The sequence below is a fragment of the Cololabis saira genome, chromosome 15 (genome assembly GCF_033807715.1).
Source record: "Cololabis saira isolate AMF1-May2022 chromosome 15, fColSai1.1, whole genome shotgun sequence".
Taxonomy (NCBI): domain Eukaryota; kingdom Metazoa; phylum Chordata; class Actinopteri; order Beloniformes; family Belonidae; genus Cololabis; species Cololabis saira.
The window spans coordinates 4,741,314-4,760,482 of record NC_084601.1 but is presented as its reverse complement, the minus strand read 5'-3'; the positions used below and the strand labels follow the sequence as shown (position 1 = coordinate 4,760,482).

Sequence of the window (19,169 nt, the reverse complement as noted above, 5' to 3'; positions counted from 1 at the left end):
TTAATTATTATTATTCATTTTTTATTTTTTTACCAGTAATTAATGATAACTTTAAAATCCTGAAATTCCCCACAATAAAGTGGGTAATAATGAGCTGTGATTGAGTCCTGTCTGGACCTATGGGGGATGGGGCCACTGGGATGAAAGTCTGGGAAAAGCAACTCCATCAATTTACACACAAACACACTGAACAAGCGGAAGTTACTTAAAAAATAAAAGCAATTCAGTTTCCAATAAACATATTAATTATCATTCATATCAGAGTCGGTTTATTCACCTTGCGGTTTCAGCCTCCTGAAGTATTTCCCACAGTGTTTAGATAAGACCTTACCCCTTGAGCAAATTCCTATGTCATACAGCGATCATGTGACGTTTACGTGGCACGTTTGAGCTCGAATAAGTCTCTTTGTCTTATTTTGAAATCCCTAACCGGAAACTAGTGTTCAACCTTCACTGTCTGACTCAAACTCCCCCGGCCGAGAAAAGAGAGCAGGACAGTAACGGTAACCGAGCTGCTGGAAATTAAATTAACAGTGGAAAACACTTCTAGCGTGGATAAACGACCCTTTAAACAGGTATGAAAATAAGAATGTGCACTTTTAATACTATTTGTGCTACTTGCGGGTGTATTTTTGACAGTTTCCACGTTGGAAAGATGTGTAACATCATTAAGTATGTTTGGGGCGGTGAGGTTTATGTGATTACTGCAGCTGGATAAACTTCAACAAAAGGACACGAGGAAAAAAAACCTGCAGTTTTAGTTTTTTTTAGTTTTTTTTTTTTAGATATGTATTGTTTAAAATAAACTACTTCACGTAAAGAGTAATAACTTTCCCAAAAACTTGAAATGTGTATATTCCTGTTGTGCTTCACGTGCTGCTCCACAGTACAGGACTGTCTCAGAAAACTAGAATATTGTGATAAAGTTCTTTATTTTCTGTAATGCAATTTAAAAAAAAAAAAAAACTAAAATGTCATACATTCTGGATTCATTACAAATCAACTGAAATATTGCAAGCCTTTTATTATTTTAATATTGCTGATTATGGTTTACAGTTTAAGATTAAGATTCCCAGAATATTCAAATTTTTTGAGATAGTATATTTGAGTTTTCTTAAGCTGTAAGCCTGGGAAAAAAAGCCTATGGGCACAAAATATTTCTACAAGTACAAATATTTTTTGCACATGCACAAAATATTTCGACAAGTACAAATATTTTTTGCACATGCACAAAATATTTCGACAAGTACAAAAAAAATGTTTTCCATGCACAAAATATTTCTACAAGTACAAAGTGTATTTACAGATACAACATATTTATGGCTTTAATTTGAACCCATATAAGCCATGATCAGCAATATTAAAATAATAAAAGGCTTGCAATATTTCAGTTGATTTGTAATGAATCCAGAATGTATGACATTTTTGCATTACAGAAAATAAAGGACTTTATCACAATATTCTAATTTTCTGAGACAGTCCTGTATATCAATATGAAGTGAATGTCAAAGCCGAGCACTTGTTGCTCAAGTTGTGAAGCAAACGTCCTGTCTGGATGGAAACCAAGTCCCTCTCTGCAGCCTCACTGTGGGAAGATTATAAAAGGACAATTGTCCCAGTTCCACCCCACTTCCCAAATCTGACTGCAGCAGGATTGCTGAATACTCAAATACCATCTAATACTGAACAATATACTTTGTCTGATTCTGGCTGGGCTATCTTTTGTATTTTATATTAAATTATCATAGGTGTGCTATGCAGTACTGGAGTTGAGGGGGGGTGGCATTCCCCCTGAAATAAAAACGGTCCAAATCATCCCCCCTGTAAAACTGCCATCCCTCCTTTCCATCCCTTATGTCATTTCATCAATGAATGTGGTTTTACTGCTATCTCAACATTTAGAGTCATCACCAGGAGAATAACATCAGACAAATATGACAATTTTCACCTGTTTCAAGTAAATTTACACTTGAAATAAGTAGGAAAATCTGCCAGTGGGAAAAGGTTTATCTTCTTATTACAAGCAAAAAAATCTTGTTCCACTGGCAGATTTTTCTACTTATTTCAAGTGAAAATCTACTTGAAACAGGTGAAAATTGTTGTTTTTTCCAGTGATAAGTCTTGTTTTAAGTGTAATTAGATTTTTTTACTAAAATGAGACATTTTAACTAGAAATAAGACAAATATTCTTGTTAAGATTTTGGGTTTTTGTAGTGATCCATGTTACTTATCCTGTGAAGGACAGAGTCATATTGATAAGTTCAGAAAGTGGATATTTAAAGCTTACAGAAGGCTGCATTTAACTGCTGCTATGTCATTCCTGCAGTATTTCTGCAGGAATGACATAGCAGCTTTCTATTTTTGGTCAGTGCTATTATTTGTAATATATTATATTATTTGTAATCAGCACAAATTATCTGTCCCCATATGATAAAATCCACCATCCCCCCTGATTTTTTTTTTTTTTTACAACTCGAGTACTGGTGCTATGTATCTAAAGTAAATTCTTACAAACTTGCAAGTACATCTCTTAAATCTGTCTCAAATACAAATGTAGGGGCATGGGATATGACCCTGAAATCTTTGTATCATGTAGATGATTTACCTGATGGTAGTTATAAAATGTATATAATATGTATATAAATGTATATTTTGGTAGTTTTACATCTCCATAATCCTCTGTTTCAGGCTTGGATCACCTGCTTCCTCATCTTTGCATCTTCAGATGGAAGAATTGATGATGGTGCCCTCTGGTCAGTGAAGAATCGTCAGAGCTGGGATGAAAATGCTTTCTGTTTTCCTCCTGGATCTTTAAGTCACATCACTAGCTTTTTCTTTTTTTTTTTGGTATTTTTTCCACGACTATACATTTTTTTTCCCCCCTCATCTTTTGTTTGTGTTGTGAAGACATTTTGGCAGAGCCCCAGTGTTGACTAGGTTAGTGAAGTCATGGCAAACATGTGCCCTTACGGCCGCTTCACCCACGCCGTGGTGCGGGGCATCCCGGAGAACTTTGGGAGCGCTGCGGGAGACGCTCGCAAGAACGGCGAGGTCTCCGTGGACCTGGCCAAGGCTCAGCGGCAGTTCGGCTGCCTGACGGGGGCGTTGAGGCAGAAGGTTGGCCTGCAGCTCATTGAAATCCCCCCTGACACTGAGCTGCCAGAGAGCTGGAGGATAGAGGATGTGGCAATCATCCAAGGAGACACGGCGCTCATCACCAGGCCTTTCAAGCACCAGAGACGCAGCGAGGTAACGAGGGAGAGCAGCACACGGGCTCTGGACTTTATGTTTGCACTCCTAATCCTTCAATAGAGTACTTTTATCTCACTATCTCATCCATTTTTCCTTCAACTCCACTGGTCTGTAGTCTCTTGTATTGGAATAATATTAAGACGGTTCAAATAATAGATAATTGAATGTGCAGGATGCAAACTGCTCATCTATGTGCATGTGAATTTTGTCAACATTGTTTTACAGCTCTTAAATGTGCTGGTGTTTCCTTGTGGAGTCAGTTAGTAATATGTAAAAGTATATAAACAGCTCCATTAAAGCAGCACAATGTAACTTTTCCACATTAATCTAATATTTCATCATCATCATTGTGATGGTACATCAACTTCCAACAGGTTTAATGAACCTCTGTCATGGTCTGAGGGGTCTGTATTGCCTTCACTGGCACTATGTAACTTTGAGGAGCATGGTAGGAACCCTGCCACACTAAAAAAACTACAAATCTTTACGACTTTGACTGCTTTACGGCATACGTCACTTCCCCCTCCTTCCTGATTCGCAGTCGAGATGAAAATGGGCGGGGCTTGGAGCGCAGAGCTCAGGAGAAGCTGGTAACCCATTGCTGCGTTGTAGCTGCAGCAGCTCCACACAACAGATGTGGGCAAAAGATCGCTAATGGTTTAACTTTTCAACGGTTTCCTGCTCGGAGGCAGAACCACGCAGGCCAAGTATCTGATATAACAGAGTAAAAGAGTGAAAGAGTCGTCGGCTCGCTTGGATCGCGGCTGTAACGACCAAACATAACGTTCCACAGTAAACAAACTAACACGCACACAAACCGGGTCGGATCAAAACACGGGTTTTATTCCCCACTTCTCCAGCTAAACGCAGTTGCTGGCCAGCTCTTTGCGGTGCAATTAACCCCAATCTTCAGATAAAACTAGTTTGTTGAGGAAAAGATATTAACTCTATTTGTAGCTGCAGAGGAAAAAAATAATCTCACGAGGAAAACAAAAATATTGCTCACGCCTCGGAGCCTCTTCAACATAATATAGCAGTCAAAAAAAAAGAAAAGAGAAGTAAGAGTGATACAAAACATGTACTGTATGTTGTATTATTATAATAATTTACTGAAATACATGGCGAGTCAAACATTTACCAAAGCAGCTGCCAAACACTCCTAAACAAGGTAGTAAGACGTGGGTTGTGCAGAACTGCGGCAGTAAATCCTCATTGGAGCTCCACTCTTTGATAGGGATTTCATATGAACCCAAACCGTTAATAATCATTATGTTCTCCATATACCGCTCCCTGGCTTCCTTGTTTAAGGTATCCCGGTTAATTCCAGTTCCTTTCAGTTTAACATCTTTTTTTTTTGCCTTCCGTCTGTTCACTTGGTGAAACAGAAAAGCGTCCCGTCTTCTCTCAAAACAAATGCAGCGAAGGGGACAGGATCTTTCCGGCAGTACGCGCTGGTGCTCATGAGAAACGTAGTGTTCTTTCTGGTAAAGCACTACCGCTTTCGTCCAAAAGATGCCGCCAAACTCAACAAAAGCTGGAAGTTACGTTGTGCTGCTTTAAAACACAAGAAAATAGTCCTTTGCTCTTCTATTTGTTTTATTTGGACAATAATTGCTCACAGATGCCGAATTGTTTTCTGTCCTACTGACAACTTTCATTTTCACATACCGGTATTAGGCTGAACCCCTTCTTTGATGTTCAGACAGTCAGACAGTCTCTCTCTAATTAGTTCCAGTCATGTCTCCTCACTTCACCTTCTTTTTCCCGCATTTTGCCGAGATGGAAATAAAGATAAGGAGCTGGTTAATTGTGCTCTGGTGTGGGTCTATGATGTTAGTGTCTGAAAATCCATCAACATGTAACATTTTCAGACTTGGATGACCCAAATTAAGTAACAGGACAGGGTTGAAGGTTTTTGATTTGATAGTAACTTCAGACACATAAGTATATTTAACCCTCACCAGGGCATTTTAAATGTTGTGGTCATAGATGTTTAAGTGCACATGTAAGGCTTTAGTTTTAGCTGTATTGTCATTTGACCCTAAATTAGTGGCACCTAGTACCTAGTTGCTATGACAACTGCTTATATGTGTAAACATCTTCTCTACAGAGCCAGTTTTCTAACAGTGGACTAGAATAAGACAAACCTGCTGATGTACAACAGTTCTTCACAAATTAAGTTCAACATTGTTGTGAATATCGTAGTGTGGAGCCATTTTAAACATAAATCCTAAAACATGTGTTTAGTTTTATTTAGCACATACAATAAAAATAACATCACACAAATAAGTGCAGTTAAAAGAAACTGTGTAGGGAGGAGCGAGCAAACCAGTAGGCTTATGAGGAGCCCCCACCTAATAACATTTAACAATATAGTTATGAGGATACAAAATCATAAAATAAAAAAAAGAAATAATACATCATAAAAATTGCATGCAGAACATGAATGAAAATAAAAATTACTGTTGACTAGGCCTGTGTTGAAAAAAGCGATTTTACGATTCTAAATCGATTCTCATATTAATTCCTAAAAATCGATTCTTATGTCTAAAGATCTTTTTTTTTCGATTTTTTAAAAATTTTTTTAGTTATTTATTTATTTATTTATTTTTTTCCCCCATCATTTTCGCCAGGTGAACTTTAATCCCAGTAGTCGGACACACAGTTTGTCATGACACTTCTGAAAAATGCCAGGTGCTTCATGGCAATATGTGTGCGTGGTGACAGAATAAATTAGATAAGCTAAAATGATTTGTTCACTGCATGAACTGTTGCAATTTCTTTCTTTTTTGCACTTTAAATGGATATTGAAAGGCCTGTTTGAGTTATTTATTTCTTAGTTATTTCACAATAATTATTGTGAAATTATTATTTCACTAGTTATTTTACAGTCATATAATTCAGGCAAAAGCTCAAAAACATTTTAAATAACACTAGGCCAAATCAATATCGAATCATGATAATCGATTCTGAATATTAAGAATCGGAATCGAATCGATTCTTGACATTTGAATCGATCCCCAGCCCTATGTTGACGTATAAAGACATGATCATGAAAATATGAATATTATGCTGAACAAGTGGCAACACAGAATATGAAGTACAAAAGAAACATTAACAGTGGGAAAAGCAAGAGCTTTCTTGGCTACACTGATGAATTAAATGTTCTCTTGAGCTTGAGCTTTTGAAGATGGATAGGGACCTACAGTTGTTTGCAATCTGGTACCAACTATTCCAGACATTGACACCTCTAAACCTAAACAAAAATGGTCTTCTAGATTCCAGACATTTAGGCGGATGTAGGCGAGGGCCTGCCGTGTTGAGTAAGAATGAAACTGAGAGTTTGTATTAAAGTATGTTCCTGTGCCTGTGGTCTCCCCCAGGTGGATGCGGTGAGGCGGGTGGTGTCGGAGCTCAGCCTGAACGTGGTGGAGATGGGCGGGGAGCACGGGGAGTCTGGAGGGGCCACACTGGAGGGCAGCGACGTTCTCTTCACCGGGAAAGAGTTCTTCGTCGGCCTCTCCTCCCACACCAACCGCGGGGGGGCCGAGGTGCTGGCTGACACTTTCAGGGTGAGACGCAATTAACAAAGTTATTCCAAAATGTTTTTGTTTCTAACAGAGGGATAAATGGGATTTGCTTTTTGAAGTCAGACACACACAATTCTAGTGTTAACCCTGGTACTGTCTTTGGGTCAAAATGACCTCATTCTCCTGTTCCTTCCTTTCTTTTTTTTCCCTTCCTTCCTTCCTTCCTTCCTTCCTTCCTTCCTTCCTTGTTTTTTCCCTTCCTTCCTTCCTTCCTTCCTTCCTTCCTTGTTTTTTCCCTTCCTTCCTTCCTTCCTTCCTTGTTTTTTCCCTTCCTTCCTTCCTTCCTTCCTTGTTTGTTTTTTCCCTTCCTTCCGTCCTTGTTTTTTCCCTTCCTTCCTTCCTTTCCTCCCTTCTTCTCTTCCTCCTCCCTTGACCTGAACACAGCACTAGTGTTAAGGTGTTCTTGTGTGGTGTGTATGTAATGTTTTTATTATAGTGTAACAAAGATGGTGTTTGTGGTAAGATTGTCATCAGAAAAAGAAAAGAATCCAGCTGCCAAAGTGTGCAGGTGTTCCTCTGCTGTGATTCATTTTCAGGATACTTGGCTGTAAACGAAGATGAATGAGACCGGTTAATTCTCTAAATAATGACGAGCACACACTCTGCAGCTCGGCTGCTCGTCCATTAGTATCGACGTCTCTTAAGTGCATCTTAAACACGCGCACACACGGAATGATTTGTGTGTGAGTGGAAAGGTGGGGTCAGAGCAGTGGAAAATCAGCATACCTTATTTTCTTTTTGCTCCCCACACATGCTCGTCTGTTTTGTGTTTTAAGAGTAAAATAATCTAGCATTCAGCCTTTTTCATTTTGTTCAATTAAATCTAAAACACCTTGATCAGGGATGTTTTAAATGTTTTTTTTTTTAAACATTAAGTTTAGTATCATGGTTTAAGTCAGGGGTCTGCAACCCAAAATGTTGAAAGAGCCGTATTGGACCAAAAACACAAAAAACTAATATGTCTATAGCCGCAAAAAATGAAAAGTCTTGTATCAGCCTTAGAATGAAGACAACACGTGCTGCATGTATGTATATTAGTTATAACTGGGGGAAGATTTTTTTTTCATTATGCACTTTAAGAAAAAAGTTGAAATGTCGAGGAAAAAGTTGAAATGTCGAGATTAATGTTGAAGTCCAATCCCAAGAAAAAAGTCGAAATGTTGAGAAAAAGGTCGAAATGTCGAGAAAAAAGTTGAAATGTCAAGAAAAAAAGTTGAAATTTTAAGAAAAGAGTTGAAATGTCGAGAAAAAAGTCGAAATGTCGAGTAGAAATTTTGAGAAAAGAGTTGAAATGTCGAGAAAAAAGTTGAAATGTCGAGATTAATGTTGAAGTCCAATCCCAAGAAAAAAGTCGAAATGTCGAGAAAAAAGTCAATGTCGAGAAAAAAGTCGAAATGTCGTGAATAATATTGAAGTCCAATCCCAAGAAAAAAGTTGAAAAGTCGAAATTTTGAGAAAAAAGCTGAAATGTCGAGAAAAAAGTCGAAATGTCGAGATTAATGTTGAAGTCCAATCCCAAGAAAAAAGTTGAAATGTCGAGAAAAATGTCGAGATTAAAAAGGAAAGGAAAAAGGAAGAGAAAAAAAGGACAAAATAAGAAAAAAAAAATGTTATTGTTAGGCCACAATAGACTCAGACTAACTGTGCTTCCAGCCAGCATTAGTCATCAGTTAAATCTGTCGTCCTTTTTTTCTTTTCAACCTCCATCTGTCTAGGACTTTGCCGTGTCCACGGTTCCCGTCTGCGGCGGAGCTCGTCTGAAGCACATCTGCTCCATGGGAGGAGCCGACACCATCATCATCAGCAGCAGTGACGGGGCCAAGAAGACACTGCGGGTAAGAGTGACAAGTATGTGGACACTGTCGTTTTTTATCAAGGACAATTCAAGTTTATTCATAACATGATGGTATCAAGGCTCTAAGGGTTCTGTTGACTTTCTGCTTTCGCCCTCTATTACAAAGTTTAGTGGAAACAATACCTCGTGCTTTCTGAGACGTTTGACTTGTATGGAAATGCCTTAAAATGTGTTTTCAATTACTACCAAAGGGAATGATAAAATGAGATGCTTGTAGCAGCTGTTTTGCTCACTGTTGGCTCTTCATTCGAGGGGACTTCCCTGCTGTCGATAAAATTCTTACAAAATTAGCCAAACTTGGAATACTATCCATGACTTCATTTGTAATTTATAAGCCCTCCCTTGTTTGTGAGGATGACCTGCACATCATTACACATCTGTGACATATTGACTGCATTAGCGTTGCCTTGGCGTCTGTCTAAGCGTGGGTGTGTTCATTCAGATGATGGAGCAGTTGACTGATCACCACTACGAAGTGCTCACCATCCCAGAGGAATCTGGAGCAAACTGCATCTACATTAAAGGCCCGTCCAAACGGGATTTCCTGCTGCACAGACCTGCAGACGAATGCCCCGACAGCATCTCTGTGAGTAAACTGGACACATTATACCGGTGGTCTGAGACTTTAATTTGTAAGAATGGAAGTATTTGTGTCATTATTGAAAAGTTATAAGGTGTTGATGGCAGCATGGGTGCAGATCCCGGGGGGGACAGGGGGGACATGTCCCCCCCCCCCCCCCCCCCCCCCCCCCCCCAATTTCTGAAAAACATTAATTGTCCCCCCCCAATAAAAATACCCTAAATTATTCAAAATTGAACAAATGTATTTTCAGACTTAAAGGATGAATATGTAGAATATTTATTAAAAATATATTTCTAAAAAAATAATACATCCACGGTGCGTTTTGAGGTGTACAGAATGAAAGCAATGGGTCCTTTTTTTTTTTTTAGAACTGTTTACCACCATAACTGTTTTAAAACATGATCAGTTATATTTCATCCATATATCAATTGATCGTGCATAAAGTAGTCCCATAGGATAAAAGGAAGATGGTGAGAAGAATTTGAGATGAGTACAGTGTTTCCTCTAGGAATTTTTTCAGCAGTGGGGGCATGCTTCCCGGGGGGGTGGCGGCGTAAAGTGACCACTTGACAGCAAATGTAACTTTAAAAACCTATTTATTGGCTTTTATCCCTGAACAATAAATAAATGTTACTTCAACTTCAACTCTAACCAGTTGAAAATGTAAAAAATAACATTAAATAAATAACGTGTAAACATCAGCTAGATGAGGCTGTGTAGACTCAATGACAAAGTTTGCACCCAGGATCAGAGCACTTAATTTTCCTTGGCTTTTTAAAGAAGAGCTCTAAGGCTCTGTTGTAGGGAAATTCTCCCAGAGGTGGCCCATTGATGCTTAGCAGCATACATGCTGCAAGATGATCCCCCTGCAGCCTGTTTCTCAAGTCAGTCTTCACCTACAAATAGAAACAATAATGAGATTGTTTCTCTCAATTTTTAAAATGAAATTTAAAAAAAAATAAATAAATAAATTAAAATCCCAAAATATCTGTACCGTTTCTGATTGGGTGGGCACTGCGCATCATTTTTAGAAACAACAAAGAACGCATACAGCAAAAGTTGTCTCGGCGGGAAGTGTTCCGAACAGCAGACAGCGCACACACTAAAGGCTGATTTAGGGTTCCGCGTTACACCAACGCAGACCTACGGCGTAGGGTACGCAGCGACCCGCACCATACGTGGAAATGCGGTCTTTTTTTTGCTATTAAAACATGCTTTGTAATCTGGATTTGCAACACTTAAACTATGACTAGCTAAACTATGATTTAGCAGTGGCGGGCCGCCACTGCTGAATGAATGTAGAGGAAACACTGGAGTAGACACTACATGCCCAAAACCCTTAAAATTATGATTTACTAATATAACAGTTAAGTAAGCAGTAAACACACTGTTGGCTGTTTAGGACAAATAAACAAGAAAGGTAAGCACAATAAATGATTCCTTGTGCAGTATTTTTTGGCGAGCCTTTACCAATTTATGGCATGGTATGAGTTGCATATTGACAAAAAATTTAAAATTAAAATCCCGTTGGTCCCCCAATCCTGACATCGGATCTGCACCCCTGGATGGCAGCATAAGGTGTAGTTTTTTTACTCTAAGAATGTATAGTACAGGGGTCGGCAACCCACGGCTCTAGAGCCGTATGCGGCTCGTTAGCGCCGCTCACTAGTGGCTCCCTGCAGCTTTTTCAAAAATGTTTGACCTTTTTTTTTGTTCTTTTTTTTTTCCTCCTTTTTCTTATTTCTCAATTTTGACTTTTTTCACTAAATTTTGACCTCGTCATTTTGACTTTTTTTCCTCAACAGTTTGACTTTTTTCTCCAAAATATTGACTTTCTCAACATTTTGACTTTTTTTCCTCAACAGTTTGACTTTTTTCTCTAAAATTTGACTTTTTTTCTTCTACCCCCAGTTATAACTAATATAGATATATGCAGCATGTGTTGTCTTCATTCTAAGGACTTAATTTTTTGCGGCTCCAGACATATTTGTTTTTGGTCCAATACGGCTCTTTCAACATTTTGGGTTGCCAACCCATGTTATAGTATATTTGAGTTATTTTATATCCAAAGCAAAAGAATAATCCTGGTTGGTTCAGTATTTATAATCATTGGCCAATGACAGTTAATCAGTGGGTCCGGTTTCCAAGCAATGAAACAGGTTCCCCCCTTTCCTTTATTGGGCCTTGGTCCAGTGCAGCCTGTGGCGGTTTTGCGTCTGGATGAGTAAAGCGTTTCTCCACTCTCTGCAGGCCTTCCAGAAGCTGCAGGACTACACCCTCCTGCCGACAGCCTGCAGCGAGGCCTCCAAGCTGGGAGCATCCCTGTCCTCGCTCTGCTTACTCGTCAACAGAAAACACACCTATTTCTGAACAACGTGCTAACACGGTGGGCCTCCAGTCCCCGTCCACCAAATAAAGCTGTGAAATGCCAGTACGCAGTATTTGTATGATCCAACTGACTTTGACACAGCTGCCCACCCCCAAACCCTTTCTGAAACCACTACATGCAGCCGGTGTCAGTTTAAATTGTGAAAGCTTTAGTTTTTAAATTTCAGCATGTTGCACTCTTAACATAAGTGTCAGTTTTTGTCAAATCAGTAACAGTAATAACTTGTACCTACTGGGAGTTGAAGAAAAGCCACTAACGGAAACTGGATCCATAGCCAGGTTAAACTGCTAAAATGCTTTCAGCCCTTTATATAATAACATGTGATCACTTGACGAGTTACAAGGACACCTAGCTGCTAAATGTACAATTACATCTGAGTTTTCCACTGTATGAATCCGAGGTAATAAAAATCCAGCTGACAGCTTTTCAAAGTACTTTCTGCTTCTGTGTGACTTGTGCCAGGATCAAACTACAGTCCCAAACACTCAGGTACTGGTATATTTAAGGTTGCTGGAAACAATGCTTCCAAATAAGTTTATGTATAATTATAGTAAGGTAACATGGACTAGATGTTGGATGCTTGCCACCTTGCAACTTGCAAGCGGAGCGGCTTCATCACTACAACTGCACTATCACAATTCATACAAACCACACCTGATTATAGGGGCCCAATGCTGGTTTGAGAAAGATTAAGGATTTTAAGTCCACCTTAGTGTGGAAAATATGGTAGGCCTAATTTTAAAATTGCCAGTCGTTTACAGGACTGTCTCAGAAAATTAGAATAGTGATTTTCTGTAATGCAATTACGAAAACAAATGTCATACATTTTGGATTCATTATAAATCAACTGAAATATAGCTGATCATGGTTTACAGCTTAAGAAAACTCAAATATCCTATCTAAAAAATTTAGAATATTCTGGGAATGTTAATCTTAAACCATAATCAGCAATATTAAAATAAAAGGCTTGCAATATTTCAGTTGATTTGTAATGAATCCAGAATGTATGACTTTTTAAATTGCATTACAGAAAATAAACTATCACAATATTCTAATTTTCTATATTCAAAGGCTCTACCCCTTACCTATTCTCTTAAAGTGGAACATTTGGGATACAGTTTTCACCGTTGAGTCTTTGACTCATTTTTATTAATACCATTGATTATTGGAAACATTCTTTGAAAATTCACTGTTTTACAGAAAAAAGCACCTGCATTGTAATAGTGTTCTGGCTTTGTGCCACTCATCCTTGTCTTATATTATAATTATTTTGAAGTTTCAGAGGTGATGAGTTGCACTACAATTACAGGACTGTCTCAGAAAATTTGAATATTGTGATTTTCTGTAATGCAATTACAAAAATGTCACATTCTGGATTCATTACAAATCAACTGAAATATTGCTGATCATGGTTTACAGTTTAAGAAAATTCATATCCTTTCAGAATATTCTGGGAATCTTAATGTAAGCCATAATCAGCCATATTAAAATAAAAGGCTTGCAATATCTGTTTTGTAATGAATCCAGAATGTATGACTTTTTTTAATTAAATAACAGAAAATAAAGAACTCATCACAATATTCAAATTTTCTGAGAGTCCTGTACATTTTCCCGAAGATGGGATTCTACCAGTCTGTATATTAAAACACTCCAAGTCAGAAATGTCTTCAAATTTATTTTTATGGGAAAGCAAACATGTTTAACGGTTGGACTTGGCGACTCTCTCCAACTCGTCCTTCTTCTTGATGGCGTAAGAGTTAGATGAACCCTGCAAAGGAAAAAAAAAAAAGAATAAGACACAGGAAACTGAATCCGGACAGATGTGTAATCCATTCACAAGGGCAGAGCGTTACCTTGGCTGCATTGATCAGTTCATCAGCCAGACACTCTGCAATGGTCTTGATGTTCCTAAAAGCAGCTTCTCTTGCTCCGGTGCACAGCAGCCAGATGGCCTACAACACAGAGCAGAACATTAGCGGGGTGAAACAGACCAACCAAATACAATCAGACTGGTGTTTGTAATGTATCTGAGTTGGTGATTGACTGGGCCACAGGAGGCTACAGCCAATGAATAAACAAAGACATTTCCTCTGCGAGCACTCTAGCACACCAAGACAACGGGTTATGTCCAGGCGTGACTCTAGCCTCGCTTCACATGCAACACATTTACTGGAGCAAAATCTACTGTTGTTATAAAAATAAAACTTTTCCAAGTAACAACAGATCAATATGTTCATGTCTTATATAGACTGATTAGTGTTCCGTTATCTTGTTTGTTCTTACATATTTAAGAAATGCTGACCAAGACAGACTCAGAGAGTTTAAAGATAAAAAGAAACAGGTCAGTGTACCTGGTTGACTCTGCGGAGGGGAGACACGTCCACGGCCTGCCTCCTGACGGTACCGGCGCGGCCGATACGGGTGGAGTCCTCACGGGGTCCACTGTTGATGATGGCGTTGACCAAGACCTGGAGGGGATTCTGGGAACAAAATAGAGAATCAATGCACCACGAGTAGAAACAACTTCAGTTGAGATCCTTAAAACACCACCAAATGAATCCTGGCAACTGACATACCGCTAGGCTTTTATGCTCTTAGGCGTGTTCAATTATATTTCAGATTTGTAATCAATATGGAAGCATCGAGAAGTTTAGCAGGACATACAGGACTGTCTCAGAAAATTAGAATATTGTGATTTTCTGTAATGCAATTACAAAAACAAAAATGTTATACATTCTGGATTCATTACAAATCAACTGAAATATTGCAAGCCTTTTATTATTTTAATATTGCTGATTATGGTTAACAGTTTAAGAAAACTCAAATATTCTATCTCAAAAAATTAGAATATTCCGGGAATCTTAATCTTAAACTGTAAGCCATAATGAGCTATATTAAAATAATAAAAGGCTTGCAATATATTAGTTGATTTGTAATGAATCCAGAATGTATGAATTTTTGTTTTTGTTTTATTGCATTACAGAAAATAAAGAACTTTATCACAATATTCTAATTTTCTGAGACAGTCCTGTATAGCTGGTCCTCAGTGAAGGCTAGTGTTGGGGCAAACTAGATTCTAACTTATTTAATACTGGAGCTCATCACCCAGAGATGGAAAAAAAAAAAACTTGAATTAAACATTTGTCAGCCAACGAATGAAGCATCACATTACCAATTCTCTGAAAACAAAAAAGCATCTTGTTACCATCTAAATTTGGCAAATTCGTTAAAAACTACCTCAAGAATTTTAAAGCAGACGACTGAGTTAATTTTTTATTCAAAACTAAAGACATTAAAGAGAAATATGGTTCATAAATATACTTGACTTACTGAACATACCAAAACAGTATCCCAGTGATTTTCAAAATTTTAATCAAATGTCACTTCAGGAATCAGAAACAAACTATAAGACGAGTTTCACAGCGTAAGATCACAGATGTGAAACCCACTAATAAGATCAGCATATAGCCTTTAAACATGAACCACCATCTACTCTTACCGTGTAGAACAGACTTATGGTACAAAGCACTCTGCACTGTCAACCATCTGTGTTTTGGCCACACGTGGCAGCTTATTTGATGGTTCATGTTGCTAAACCTGAGGGCCTTTTGGTTGTAGTGAAAGGACAAAGTTCTTGAATCTGAGGGGACAAAAATATCTGCTGATTAACTGCTGCAAACTGAGTGAGTAAAAACTGGTCCCGACACACTCACGTCTCAAGAGTCAGTGCAGTTGCATTTAAATCAAACTTTTAGCAACAACATAGCCGAGGAATAAACTGGAGTTTCCAAGAAATCCAAGTATACATAGAAGAGAAGACAACTGAGCGAGGTGCATTTGACTCCGATGCTTGGTGGCGCCGTACACACTTTTGCTTCTACATTCTTCGTCATTTGTCTTATCCTACTGTGTTAATATTCTGGCTTTTGCTGTGTCGTCACTTCCAGAAGGGGGAGTCTGGGGCAGTCACTAGCTCGGGTAAGCGAATTAGGACTGCAAGCTCGATATCAAGAGCTTCAGTTCAAATACAGCCAAATACGGCCCTCGAGGACCAGGATTGGTGACCCCTGGTCTAGGGTTTACATGGCTTTTAAAAATTAAATATGGGTCAGATTAAGGCAACAATTGGACTTTCTGCCAGTGCGTGTAAATGTACTGAGTGATGCTCTAAGAAATGCTACCTCTCCAGTCAGCAAGTGGATGATCTCAAAGGCGTGCTTGACGATCCGCACGGTCATCAGCTTCTTGCCGTTGTTGCGGCCGTGCATCATCATGGAGTTGGTCAGACGCTCCACGATGGGGCACTGGGCCTTCCTGAAACGCTTGGCGGCATAACGTCCTCCAGAGTGGGGCAGGTACTTGGCGTACTTCTCTTTCACAGCAATGTAATCCTGTAGTGGGGAGGAGAGGTACCTTTTAAACATCACAGCTTAAACACACATCTACAAAAAAGCATCATTCAGGTAGGTGATGTATCTGAGCTGGTGATTGACTGGGCCACATTAAGACTACAGCCAATGAATAAGCAAAGATGTTTTCCTCTGCGAGCACTCTAGCACACCAAGACAACAGGTCATGTCCAGGCGTGACTCTAGCCTCGCTTACAGTGACAATAATAAGTATAAAGTTCCTCATGTGCTCAGCACCTGCAGGGAGATGTCATTGATCTGGACATCGTCGGTACTCCACTTGCCAAAGAGCTTGATCTCAGGGGTCTCGGCCACTGCGGGGGCAGTCTCCCACTCAGTCACTGAGGAGGCAAGAACACGTGTTAGACAAAACATTATTAAGGCAACAATAATTCAAAAGTAGTCTCAATGTCTTTACATCCAATTACACCAGGGGTGTCCAAAGTCGGCCCTCGAGGGCCGGAGTCCTGCAGGTTTTAGATGTTTCCCTGCTTCAGCACACCGTGATAAAAGTAGCTGTGTCATCAACAGAGTTGTCCAGACCTTGATGGCAAGCTGGTGACGACCATTCATTTGAAACAGGTGTGTTGATGCAAGGAGACATCTAAAACATGCAGACCACTGGCCCTCGAGGACCGACTTTGGACACCCCTGAATTACACACTTTACCATTTCACAAAACCGTACATCACTTTTCCAGTGAGAATTGCAGATATGCTAAGATTCCACATCCCTCTGTGAAGTTACTTTACATCCATCACCTGGAAACCGAGTTTATTTAACTGAATGCAGTACTGGAGTTGAGGGGGGATGGAATAAAATCGGTCCAAATCATCCCCCCTGTAAAACTGCCATCCCCCCTTTCCATCCCTTATGTCATTTCATCAATGAATGTGGTTTTACTGCTATTTCAACATTTAGTCATCACCAGAAAAATAACTTATTTGTCAATTTTCACTTGAAATAAGTAGGAAAATCTGCCAGTGGAACAAGATTTATCTTCTCATTACAAGCAAAAAAAAAATCTTGTTCCACTGGCAGATTTTTCTACTTATTTCAAGTGAAAATTTACTTGAAACAGGTGAAAATTGTTGCTTTTTCCAGTGATGAGTCTTGTTTTAGGTGTAATGAGATTTTTTTTACTAAAATGAGACATTTTAACTAGAAATAAGACAAATATTCTTGTTAAGATTTTGAGTTTTTGCAGTGATCCATGTTACTTATCCTGTGAAGGACAGAGTCATATTGATAAGTTCAGAAAAGTGTTTTTTATTGTTGTGTTTTGATGTATTTGATGTAAGCCCAGTGGATATTTAAAGCTTACAGAAGGCTGCATTTAACTGCTGCTATGTCATTCCTGCAGTATTTCTGCAGGTGTTTTGGTCACTGCTATTATTTGTATTATATTATTTGTAATCAGCACAAATTATCTGTCCCCATATGATAAAATCCACCATCCCCCCTGATTTTCTTTTACAACTCGAGTACTGACTGAATGTCAAGTAAAAGTTTATGGTAAAAGGCCATTGCAGAAGCACGTGTGTCTACAACAGCTAACATTGTAACCAAATACTCCAACTTGATCTGACGGGATACTTTTATTTCATATAGTTAGTTTGTGATACAAAAACCTGTTTTGAAGGGATTGGTCCCCGACTTTTACTGAAATGTCGTTGCTCGTCTCCGTGCCACATGTGCTAACCAGTTAGCCACATGCTAACGCTCAGCCCCGCGCTGCTGCAGCCACAACGGGGAGGAATAAAACTACCCGTTCGGGAAAAATCTGACGTTCTGACTTCATTTAGCGAACTGTGGGAATCCAATGCGTTTCAAAATGTCCAACTTTACTTATTTCGGTTGCGTAAAAGGCGAATAAAAGGAGATTTTTCCACTCACTTGTGTCTGCCGTCGTGCTCCTTCTTCTCTGAGACGGAAAAGGGCCTTTTCCAGGCGCCGCGACCGGATATCCGGTGAGCGGGCCGGTGTCTTCCGGAGGAGCAAAGCATGATGGGAAATGCTGTCTTTCCCTCTTCTTCTCCTTTTTTATATAAAAAGGTAACAAGTCAAGTTGTAAAGCTTCCAGAGTAGTACATCGCGTATAATTGAACGACAATACCTAACAATAATGAGAACAAACTAAAATAAACAGCGAAATAAGTAAAAAATAAGTACACAAATACATCAGTGTGTTTCTCAATTACAGTCCTCGGGGCCCCCCTACTCGAGGTGTAAAAATAAAATCAGGGGGGATGGTGGATTTGATCATATGGGGACAGATAATTTGTGCTGATTACAAATAATATAATATATTACAAATAATAGCAGTGACCAAAACACTGCAGAAATACTGCAGGAATGACATAGCAGCAGTTAAATGCAGCCTTCTGTAAGCTTTAAATATCCACTGGGCTTACATCAAATACATCAAAACACAACAATAAAAAACACTTTTCTGAACTTATCAATATGACTCTGTCCTTCACAGGATAAGTAACATGGATCACTGCAAAAACTCAAAATCTTAACAAGAATATTTGTCTTATTTCTAGTTAAAATGTCTCATTTTAGTAAAAACATCTCATTACACTTAAAACAAGACTCATCACTGGAAAAAACAACAATTTTCACCTGTTTCAAGTAGATTTTCACTTGAAATAAGTAGAAAAATCTGCCAGTGGAACAAGATTGTTTTGCTTGTAATAAGTAGATAAATCTTGTCCCACTGGCAGATTTTCCTACTTATTTAAAGTGAAAATTTACTTGAAACAGGTGAAAATGGTCAAATAAGTTATTTTTCTGGTGATGACTCTAAATGTTGAAATAGCAGTAAAACCACATTCATTGATGAAATGACATAAGGGATGGAAAAGGGTTTTACAGGGGGGATGATTTGGACCGTTTTTATTTCAGGGGGGATGCCATCCCCCCTCATCTCGAGGACTGTATGTATATGTATATATATATATATATATATATATATATGCATATGCACACACACCTAGATTACCACTAGGTGAACAACTATATATAGATTTGACAATACAACTTGGGGTCTTGGAAAATGCAAGTTAATAGTAATATTTGGTTTTCA

General features: G+C 38.8%; 2 protein-coding genes and 2 non-coding genes across 4 annotated transcripts; 1 reads left to right on the top strand and 3 right to left on the bottom strand.

Moving 5' to 3' along the window:
• Window positions 1–473: 473 nt before the first annotated feature.
• Window positions 474–12,109, top strand: ddah2 (DDAH family member 2, ADMA-independent). The gene is made up of 6 exons (XM_061741758.1): window positions 474–575; window positions 2,689–3,249; window positions 6,636–6,824; window positions 8,558–8,677; window positions 9,140–9,283; window positions 11,531–12,109. The coding sequence occupies exons 2-6, from the start codon at window positions 2,950–2,952 to the stop codon at window positions 11,648–11,650; spliced, it is 873 nt and encodes a 290-aa protein (XP_061597742.1). The 5' UTR covers window positions 474–575; window positions 2,689–2,949; the 3' UTR covers window positions 11,651–12,109.
• Window positions 12,110–13,324: 1,215 nt separating this feature from the next.
• On the bottom strand, window positions 13,325–18,067 carry rps5 (ribosomal protein S5). The gene is made up of 6 exons (XM_061742175.1): window positions 17,975–18,067; window positions 16,316–16,419; window positions 15,851–16,060; window positions 14,021–14,149; window positions 13,523–13,621; window positions 13,325–13,437 (listed from the first exon to the last, which is right to left on the bottom strand). Coding segments are annotated over exons 1-6 (612 nt in total). The 5' UTR covers window positions 17,976–18,067; the 3' UTR covers window positions 13,325–13,368.
• LOC133461651 (small nucleolar RNA SNORA3/SNORA45 family) lies at window positions 13,689–13,820 on the bottom strand. The gene has a single exon (XR_009784209.1). It is a non-coding gene; the product is annotated as a small nucleolar RNA SNORA3/SNORA45 family (small nucleolar RNA).
• Window positions 16,138–16,271, bottom strand: LOC133461652 (small nucleolar RNA SNORA3/SNORA45 family). The gene has a single exon (XR_009784210.1). It is a non-coding gene; the product is annotated as a small nucleolar RNA SNORA3/SNORA45 family (small nucleolar RNA).
• Window positions 18,068–19,169: the final 1,102 nt, after the last annotated feature.